The sequence below is a fragment of the Ustilaginoidea virens genome, chromosome 4 (genome assembly GCF_000687475.1).
Source record: "Ustilaginoidea virens chromosome 4, complete sequence".
In the NCBI taxonomy this organism is placed as follows: Eukaryota; Fungi; Ascomycota; class Sordariomycetes; order Hypocreales; family Clavicipitaceae; genus Ustilaginoidea; species Ustilaginoidea virens.
This window is the reverse complement of record NC_057319.1, coordinates 1648931-1659867: the sequence shown is the minus strand read 5'-3', so window position 1 is coordinate 1659867 and position 10937 is coordinate 1648931. Positions and strand designations below refer to the sequence as shown.

Here is a 10937-nt window from a genome sequence, read left to right as displayed (position 1 = left end):
TTCCGTAATAATTATAAAGAATGGACCGAGGAGCTATTTAACCGTATTAATAAATGGCTTCTATAGGAATTCCGAATAACCCTATGGGAATATAGGGTATACATTGGAAGCATAGGATCGTTAGCAGTTAAGACCCTTACCTACTATCTCTAATAAGAGTATATACCTAAGTGGCCTCAAGAGGAAATAGATCTCTAATTTGCATGCAAAACCTTTATATCCTGGTTAAATCTAGATAGGGAATAATTAGTCCCTACTGCTTATACCGAATGGGAGATGCAAATAAATTAGAATGCCTCTTCTATTACAAGCTCGAGGAATTCACTCCCTGCTATAATTGTTCGAATACCCTTATAGATACCCTCACGGATGCCCTTACGGATACCCTTGCGATTGCCATTACGAACACCCTTGCAATTACCCTCGCGAAGACCTTTATAAGCCCCTTCGACCCCTAGGGACTTTATAATACTAACGGCATAATAACCCTTTATCCCTCTATCTACATTAAAAAAGGCCCCTATTCCTACCGAAGAAGAAAGGGGCCGGCCGCTATAATAGAAAAGGAAAGCGCCTATTTACAATAGGCCGCTATTTAAGACAGGGGAAAGCTCCCGATAATAGCAACATTCAATAGACGATAACTATAGCCCGACCAACTAAATACTTTATCCTAAGGGTTATACCCCTAGCCGAGCTAGCCGAGGCGGCTATCCTAATGCCCCTCGGAATTATAGTATGCCCATAAAGGCTAGAGGTCAGATTATAGGCCCCGATGATATACTTCAATCAATAGAGAATACTAACGGCAATACCCTCAAAATTGCTAGCGATACCCTCTAAGCCACTAATATTAATATTCCCTAATATACCGCTACCAGCAGCACCGGATAAGCCCCTAATATTAATCAAACAGCTGCCCTTAATGCCAGATATTACGAATTATAGTATCGCAGCCACAACCCATAGGCCCGGATGCCTCAACTACAGGCTTAAATGCCTCAACCACCGGCTCCAATACCTCACCCGATAATACTAAAGATAGGCATAGCACCAGACCCCTCCCAGTACTATCAGCCTACCTAGGCCGATAAACGGACCATCTTAACAGGAGGACTAGTAAACCCAAACTAACCCGGGTTATAGGATAACCCAGCTAGAGATCCCGCCAGCCTACCGCAAAGCTACCGATAAGCCGTTCTAAAATACCCTCCGGAATAATAATACCACCAAAAAGATCATACCCGAAGAGCCTACGCAGAGGCCGGGTTTAATAATATTTCGAAGAAGATATCTGACCTCTTACACAGCTATTATATAAAGGATAGATATAGCAGCAAAATGGATGACTTCCTTATACTAAAGGTAGTATCCTTTAAGAGTAAGTGCCGCCTTTTAGGATTGCCCGATTATATACTCATAAGAGCCTTTTAAATCATACTAATCGGTGATACTAAGATATATTACTTTAATAATATCGAATGTATTTGTAATACCCTCACTTTCGACGATATAGTGCGCAAAGTCAAAAGCCATTTCGAGAATAAAAGCATAGAGCAATTCTATTTATACTATTAGAATAGAATAACGCTCTAATCAACTATCGCGAAATATCCCGATAAGTTAAAGCTAGAATGCCTTAATATCCTACTAGAGGAACTTCAGCGCCTATATCATAGTCTTTTTCCCCCCTTTACAGCTAATATAAAGCTTCATCGGCAAATACTTAACGCTATAAAGGATACCCCTAAGTATAGCCAGGCCTTATATCGTTATACCCCTACATTTGAAGGCCTCGCCGCTAACCTACGGCGATCCTTTTCTATCTATAAGACTACCTATATAACTCAATAGTATTATTTCCTTTAATAGCAGCCCTAACAATATTAGGATATTAAAGATATTAATAGTAATATAGTATTATTCACAGATCGTAGATACGGTTAATCTTATAACCGGTATTAATGCCCCTAACGATATAGACCCCCTTAACGGCAATAATAGAATCGCGCCTTTCCAGCTAGGCCTCATTAAAAAAGATACTTCATTTGCAATAAATCAGGATATTAGTCATCCAACTATACTGATAAAGAGCAACAAGAATTAAAGGCATAATAGCTAAAGAACCGCTCTAACCGGACCGCCCCTAATAATAAGAAATTCCATATTTTCCTATAGGAATACAAAGGGACTGCCGACCAAGCCCTCAAAGATGCTGATTTTAATAATATCGTTAAAGATATTAAAGCCATAATAGCAGGGGATGCACAATAGGATGCAGAGAATACTGCTATACCGCAAATTACAGCTATGCAGTATTTCCTAGCCCCTAGGCAAGAACCATCACTATCGTCATTTATTAAGATATTGCGAGCCCTATAAGATGAATCATATCGATACGCCTTTTTATAGATTAACCCCTTCCGAATGCCCTTACCCGACTATAATTCTGCCTTTCTAGAAGAAGAACGGTATGGTGACTATACCTTCCGTAGAATCCTACTGGATACCAGCGCTTCCGGCTTATTAACAATAGGCCTAGGTTAAGCAAAGGCCTTAATGAGATTAATGAAGACCCTAACTATTGAGATGACTGATAAAAAGCATATAGTAAACTTCAGCGCTAGCTCTGCCATATCTTCTGGTATATTAAATATCCCTACGATATTTAGGAATATCCCCTTCTACGTCTTTAATAGCGGTACCCCCTTCCTTTATTCTATTACGGATATAGATAGGATGGGCGTAAAGCTTAATAATATTGACAACCTATTAATCCAAGGGGATATTAAGGTCCCTATTATTAGGAAATAGGGACATCTATAGTGGACTCTTAATGCCACAGATACTGCTGCCTTCTACCTCTCATCATAGGAAATCTATTAGCTTTATCGTCGATTCGGGCATCCCTCTATTAATAGGCTTACTAAATTGCTTCAGCGGGCTAGTTATAATGATATTGATCGCAATATCATCGAAAGCATCACCTATATATGCTATTAATGCCAAATGAACGCAAAGGCACCTAGCCGATTTAAATTCACACTAAAGGATGACCGCTAATTTAATTATAAGATAATCGTAAATATCTTTTATATTAATAATCGGCCGGTATTACACATTAAGGATGCCGCGATAAGCTTCTAGGCAGCCAGATTTCTTAATCTACAAAGGCAGAAGGCCTATGATATTTAGAATACCCTTAAGGAATACTGGATCGATACGTACCTCGGCCCGCCGGATTAGATTATTTACGATACTAGCCTAAACTTCGCCTCCGCTAAATTCCATTATAATGCCCGGCTTCTATCTATCAATATAGATGAAATTCCTATAGAAGCCCACAATAGCATTAGTAAAGTCGAGAGATATCACGCCCCGTTACGCCGAGCCTATACCATTATTAATAACGAAGTAGGCGACCTAATAATAAAGGAACAGAAATTACAGCTTGCTGTAAAGGCTATTAACGATTCTGCTGGACCCAATAGTCTAGTGCCTACGTTATTAGTCTTTAGAGTATATCCTCGACTCACAGATGATTCACCCCCTAGCTTATCAGTATTACAATATGCTATAACGTTACAAAAGGCCACTAATAAAGCTAGGAAATGCCTCACTAAGCGATAAATTCATAATGCCCTCGCCCAATGGAACGGCCTAGACACGCGGCCTATCCACCGACTACCCCTATAGTTAGATATATAGGTATAGAAAGAAAAGGGTGGATAGCACGGGCTATACCGGCTAATCAGTCTCGATAGTAAGACCTATATCGTACAAATGCTATATAGCCCGATTAAGTTCCGGTTAATGGTCGTTAAGCCATATAACCACGACCCTAACTATAATACTAATCCCGGTATAGACGATCCTAAAGATATCGTCTATACCGAAGGCCCGGCCTGTCCCGGCAGGATAGAAGTCAGGATACCGGCTGTAGCCGCACCTCCAGCCGCGATAATACCGGCAGCCGCGACATATCTATCGCTAGCTACTGGCCCTGATCAAGTCAGGCCAGTATTACCAGCAAGGGTAGTATCCGACGTTATAATCAATAAGGACTAAGAAGAGGCTCTCGTCAATATTATCGCTTCTAATACCGTCATTAATGCCTCTTTCCTAACCGCTAAAGAGCAAGCCGACCTACAGCTTACTAGCTAATTATATTGGGAAAGTAAGATCACGACCCCTAGAGACCCTTTTAAGCAGTCAGACCGTATAGAGATTAAAGCATTATAAGCCCGTGATATATTCCGATTTATTACCTTTAATATCGATTAATATAGAGCCTAACGCCTATTTAACTTACGTATAGTACGAGAAATTAAGGGCAAAGGCATAGATATGCCGTACGAGAAGTCTAGGCTTATTATTCAAGGGCATAGTAATAATAAAAAGTAATTAATATTGACTCAGTCTCCTATAATCCAACGGGCTAATTAACGGTTACTCATATTAATAGCCCCTTTATTATAACACTCCTACGGCCTATTTCTTTAGATATAGGATATTACACAGGCTTACGTGCAGTTATTAACTACCCTTAATCGGTCGATTATTGCCAAACTACTTAAGCAGATAGCCCACCAATATCCTAATAACATTATTATGGAAGTGGTCAAGCCACTATACAGAATAGCTAAGGCAGGCACCCACTGGTGGGCGATATACTTCCGGCACTATCGCGAGAAATTGGGCATAACTATATCAACCTATGACCCCTATTTGCTAATATCCGCCGGTAATAACGATACTAACTGTACTAACGTTCCTAACCGTACTAACGCTCCTAACTATACTGGCGATATTAGCATATGCTTCGGTATCGTAGGTATATAGACTAACGATACCCTTGGCCTGAGTGATAATGCCTTCTTCTAATGGGAAGAATTAGAGCTTACTAAAGCAGGCTTTAACGCTAAGCCTAAAACGAAGCTATTACTAACCGTGCCCCTGATATTCAACGGGTGTATGCTGATGGCTAATACTAACGGTATGATATTACGCCAGAAAGGTTAAAGTAAGAAGATCGCAACTATCAATAAGAATGCGCCCACGGCCTAGCGTAATTGTTGAAATCAGCGCCTTTTTAGCTGTATTTTGGTACTGGTCTCGCCACCATACGACGTTTCTGCGTTGAGATATCGCGGTGGCTATACCAGGCGCTATGGTGGGGCACAGCGCCCCACAACGCCGATTACAGTGGGCCACAGCGCCGGTCACGGCACCGGCACAGCGCCCCACAGCCGGCCACAGCGGCCGGTCACAGCGGGCCACAGGGCCCACAACAGGCGGCGCATTTCTACGGGATTACCAAATGGGCAAACCTTGCTAATACCAGCACTTTCGGCCTTCTATATATAGTCACCCGCTACACCGGTCATTTACGGCAGACCGATATAGGGCTTCCGGCCCGTACGGCAGGCTGTTATAGGGCATCCGGCACACCGCTATAAGCCACTGGGCTTGGTTGGGTATGCACTGGGTAGGATATTGGGCACAGACTGGGCACGGTTGGGCAGACCGACTTTTCGTCGGGTTTTTCGCTATTTTTGCGGTTTTTCATTATTTTCAACCACTTTTTCAAGATGGTAGAAATATGCCCAAAATTCCCTCTTTCTAGCTAGAATAGTCACCAACAATTAGAATTAGATTTCCCTAACATCTTTGCTCTGGTCAACCTCTTGTGCGCTTTAAATCTTTAACCAGCTTTTGTTTTATTCTGCAACGCCTTATACGCCACTGTCGGTATCCAGTACATTTCCAACAGTGTTCTGAATCACCATTTTGCAACAGGTTATGAGCCCGGTGTCTCAAGGCTTCTAGCTTAAGACTTTTTTATGCTAACTTAGGATTTTAACGCATTTGGCAGCTAACCTTCTAGAAATCTACTAATAAGGGACTGATCATCCCAGATTTAGGAACCCAGCTACCACACCAAGCTGCAATACATCCTTACAACAGGATTTTCTAAGGTTATTCCTTAACGCAGCTTTCTTCTAGTTTTATCTAGATTTTTAGTCTTAATTTTCTTCGCATTTTTAAGACTTTCCGGCACCTTTTCTCTTCCTATAATGGCTAGTCAGAATGTTCCTACTAATAACCCAGGCTACTAAGTCCCTAATACGGCAGAGGTAGAAGAATCTGATAATAACCAGGAAATTGCCCAGCTTAGGGAAGACCAATAGGAAATGAGAAAAGAATTCAACTATAAATTTAATCGAATTAATTCTAAAATCGATTTTTTGGCTAATAAGGTGGGCACTTTAGTAGACAGACTAATCAAGCCTGCTACTAGCCCACCATCCTAGGATATAATGGATGTAGATACCTTCCAAACCCCTGTGGGTAAAGGAAATAACCCACCATCACCACCTAAAGCCCAGCAACCCCTGCCGGTTCCATCCAGCATTAGCAGCCAAATCAGCGCTATAGCTATCAAAAAACTAGCTAAAATAGCCAACGGATTCTAGGAATCCCAAAAGCTAAAGGGGGTATCTAATTTCGACCAATAGAAACAGGCCCTTATAATTCAACTTAGGGCACTTAATATCGCCAAATTTATCAAAGAACCTTCTATTACTAGCAAGTTCAACGATTCAGAGCAAGCACTTTTACTATTACTTATTAAGAATAGTTGCACAGAAGGACTAGCTGCCGCTATCAACTGGTGCACTAACCCAGAGTCAGCCTTTACGTTACTCACCAAATAGTATTCTCACTCATCAGATGTACAGCGGACCCACCTATACCCTGCCTTCCATCAATTAAATTTTATAGGCTACAAGGGTACCTTAGAATCTTTCAACGCCTCCTTTAATAGCTACCTATCCAGGCTGTAAATTTTAGGCTCCCACATACAACCTTTCGACCAAATCAGCCAGTATTTATATGCTATAGAAGGGGTCTTTTTTCAGTAGGCAGAACGGCACCACACAATAATGAGAATCGCCTATACTCAGGGAAATACATCAAATATTAACCTGCAATTTTATATGGTTGATTTACTGGAAGAACAACGCATTAAAGGGTCATCAGTAGCAAGGGCTACCACCCACCTCGCAAAGGTCAAGGGTGCCGCTACTAATAGCAACAGTAGCAAGCCAGCTAATAACAACACTAGCAAGGGTGGTAAAAACACTACCACTAACGCTAATAAAAAGAACAAATAGGGGTCTTCTACCCAACAAGGGTCTTCTTTAGCCACACAGGGCAAGCCGGAAAATAAGAAGAAGAATAAAAAAAAGAAAGATTCAGCTAATAAAGCAGATACCCCACAAAAGACCGATAAAAAGGAAAAGACTATTAATTCCTTCGTATTAGGGAATTATAACACTCTAAGTCTTATACCCAGTGAGACAGCCTATTCTTCCTTCTAAGACCGCGAATATGTGCAATTTCTAGCTACCAGCTATAGTGCACAATCCGGTGGGAAAACGCTAACAGATTCTTTGCTCTACGATACTGGTTCTACAGTGCATATCATCAACGATAAAAAGCACTTCACCTACTTCCAACACTATACCGGAAACAGACCAGTCATTAGCACAGGTGGTGGCCCAATCAAGCCCAGTAGGTAGGGCATAGCGCGTTTTACCGTACTATAGGCCACCAACCTACCTTAGTAGGGCACCTTAGAGCTAACCAACGCCCTCTTTATACCAGCTTTTAATATTAATATCTTTAGCGGCGTTAAACACTATCTGAATCGTAGCAGTATTCAGGGCCAAAGCCTAGTTAATAGCAACAATAAGTGCATTAGGCTTCTTAATTTTAAGAAGTATGGCTTCTTTTTACAATAGAAAGGGGTAGATTCGCCGTTTTTACACCATACCAGCCAACCGGTTTCACATAGTATTTCAGTCGAATTACCTGCCCCAGCCAACCCAAAAGAATACGAGGAATATCCCCTGCTAGAGGATTTACCTACCCCACCAGCTGACTCGGACCTTCCACTTCCACTAGCTAATTCGCAAGAAATCCTATTAGCTGACCCACCAGTTAGTCCTAGTTTTTCGGTAGTATCAACAGAGGCTGCTATTCCTAATACAGCCCAACCACCACAGAAGGCCCCGGTCACCCTCGACCCAGCCCCAGCAGCTAATACTGAGTATCAAAAGCTGCTATTACTAGCCGGACTTTAGCATATCCGGCTTAGGCACATCGGAATCCAACTTTTAAAGAAAACCTATGCATCAACCACAGGGTTACCTAATCTTAGTAAGGTAAAGGATTCTGATTTTAACTGCATCGCCTGTAAAAGGGCAAAGTCAGTTCGGCGTTTTACATTAGGGGCTATACCAGACCCTATACATTATTTAGATATCATAGAGGGCGATATCTTCTAAATCAACCCTCTACTATACAATAAACGCCCCATTTGCCTCATCTTAGTTGACCGGAAATCACGCTTCCGTTGGGTGCATTTACTACCTAATAAGGAAGGACCCACGGTATTCCCAGTATTATAGGGGTTCTTCCAAGGTCTTAGGAATCGCTACGGCAAATCAGCTATTGAATTCTACTATAATAGTAGCAAGGAAATCAACGATATCATCATAGCCTAGCTAGCTCTTAAGGGCATAGATTTTTTAACCTCTTCCCTTTATATTTATAAGCAAAATGGGTTAGCAGAACGCTCTATACGGGTTATCATTAACCGACTTAGAGCTACTATACTTTAGTCTCGGTTACTTTCTTACCTTTAGTCTATAGTGATTCTTAGTATTATTACCTTAGTAAATCTAATAGCAGTCTTAAACCGTTCCTTATTACCTTTCGAGGAATTAAAGAAGGATTTTCCGGAAATTACGCACTACTACCTACCCAACCTTACTAGCTTTAGGGCTATTAGTGCGGCTATAGAGGTGCTAATCCCTCCAGAAAAACGGGTCATTAGCTACAAACTAGCCCCCTAGACTGAGTCAGATAGGTTACTAACTATGCTAGGTAATGGCACCTACCTTATCTATATCCCACATCGCTGGGTCGTCACTAAGACCTCTTTTATTACTTTTACCTACTAAAATAAAGGTATAGGCCCTATTTTAAGTGGCCTAGAGGGCACTTTTAATTTCTAACCGCCTTCTAATTTAGAGGGGGTAAATATCGACTAAATTGCTCTGGAAGAGCCTATTTGGAAATCGCTTTGCCTAAATATGCCTATTTCAGGCTTAGCCGAAGGCACAGGCCTACTATAGGCCACGGATCCAACACAGCCCACAGGCCCACCACAACCAATAGGCCTAATACAGCATACGGATCCACCATAATCAGCGGGCCTACTATAACCAGTAGGCCCACCATAACTAGTGGGCCTACTACAGTACTCTGCAATATTTCCCAGCAATTCGCCGTTTTTCAATTCTAAATCGCTTCAGCCTAACTCAGCTTTTCAGCTTGGGCAAGACGGTCTGCTTTTACCGGCTAAGGAAAATACGCCTTTTTCCCATATAAAAAGGCTGCAAATGCTAGGAAATATAGAAAGCTCTCGTCACTAGGAATCTTAACTATAGAGATTTTCCGAATCCGTTATAAAAGTAGGCATACCCTGCATATATGAAAATTCTGACTCGCCCCATATAGAAAATTTTTAATGGTCTGAATCTCAAAGCCCTACACACACTGATTTTCTACGACTTTCCGATATAATAGATTCTGCCTTTTCGCCCGGCTTCCTAGTAAATACAGTATTTCGCTATAGTAAAACGCTGCCTATACTAGAATATCTGAAATTCAAGAGTCCAGATATCGCCTTAAATAAGAGACCGTAGGAGAAAATATTTCGAGTATTAGAAAAGGTGCCTATTTAGCCATACCAGGTTAGGGCTACTAGGGGTAGAATTCAAGGAAGAATACAGCTACGGATACAAGACGTATAAGGTATCCTAGGTTATGGATACTATAGGTTACTTTTAGACCTATAGGCTGACCAACAGCCTAACCAACAGTCTGACCCACAGACTGACCAATAGGGTGCTTTCCCACCCACCCAGCCGAAAAACGACTAGATTTTCGGATACCTAGGCAGCCCCCCAGAAGCTTCCATATAGGATTTCCCCCCTTCCTATGCTTTTTACGATATTTGCTATGCAGCAAAGATTAAGGCTGCAAAACGGGCCCCAGAAGGTGTGCCTAATAGCTGGAAGGAAGTCTTATACAGCCCATATAAGGATAGCTGGGTAAAAGCCTTATTTTCGGAATTCGAGCAATTAATCGACTTAAATATCTTCTAATTTATACCAAAAGCTAGTATTCCTACTAGTAGGAAGATATTACGCAACCGGCCTGTTTTTCGTATAAAGAAAGATGCGAATAATAACCCGGTTAAATATAAGGCACGATTAGTTATTAAAGGCTTTATGCAGGTATCTAGGCAAGACTTTACAGAGACCTATACCTCTACTTCGATCCCACCAATATAGAGGATTATCCTTACTCTTACTGCTGCAAATAATTGGGAAATAGAGCAGATCGACTTTATTGGTGCCTTTCTAAATAGTGAACTACTGGAGACGATTTATATAGAGATTCTAGCTAGTTTTCTAGAATTTGCAGAAAGCCTACTCTTACCTAATCCAGCCTTATGGTCTGACCTATAGCATCAACGACTTCTAGCCTTGCTTACTAAGGTTAGATATAACCCCTCTGCATCACAGGTCATACTGTTAAAGAAAGCCTTATATAGGCTAAAATAAAGCCCTCGCGAGTGGCAGTTACGGTTAAAAGACCTTCTAGTGCAAGAGGGTTTTAAGCTATTACTTTCTAATACTACCGTCTTCTATAATAAAGGAATGTATACCTTTATTATAACCTATATAGATAACTGCTTAATTATCGGTCCGGACCTTAGCTATATTGACCAGCTTAAGGCTAAATTCCATAAGGTTTATGCTATAGAAGACCGAGGACCTGCCTCCTTCTTTCTAGGAGTG

The 10937-nt window shown here is 41.3% G+C and overlaps 1 protein-coding gene across 1 annotated transcript; it reads left to right on the top strand.

Annotated features, from left to right (window-relative positions):
• Nucleotides 1-3813: 3813 nt before the first annotated feature.
• On the top strand, nt 3814-4068 carry UV8b_04964 (uncharacterized protein; the record flags this gene model as incomplete). Its single annotated transcript, XM_043142462.1, has 1 exon — nt 3814-4068. One exon carries the CDS (start codon nt 3814-3816, stop codon nt 4066-4068), a length of 255 nt encoding a protein of 84 aa, XP_042998396.1.
• Between the last annotated feature and the right edge of the window lie 6869 nt (nt 4069-10937).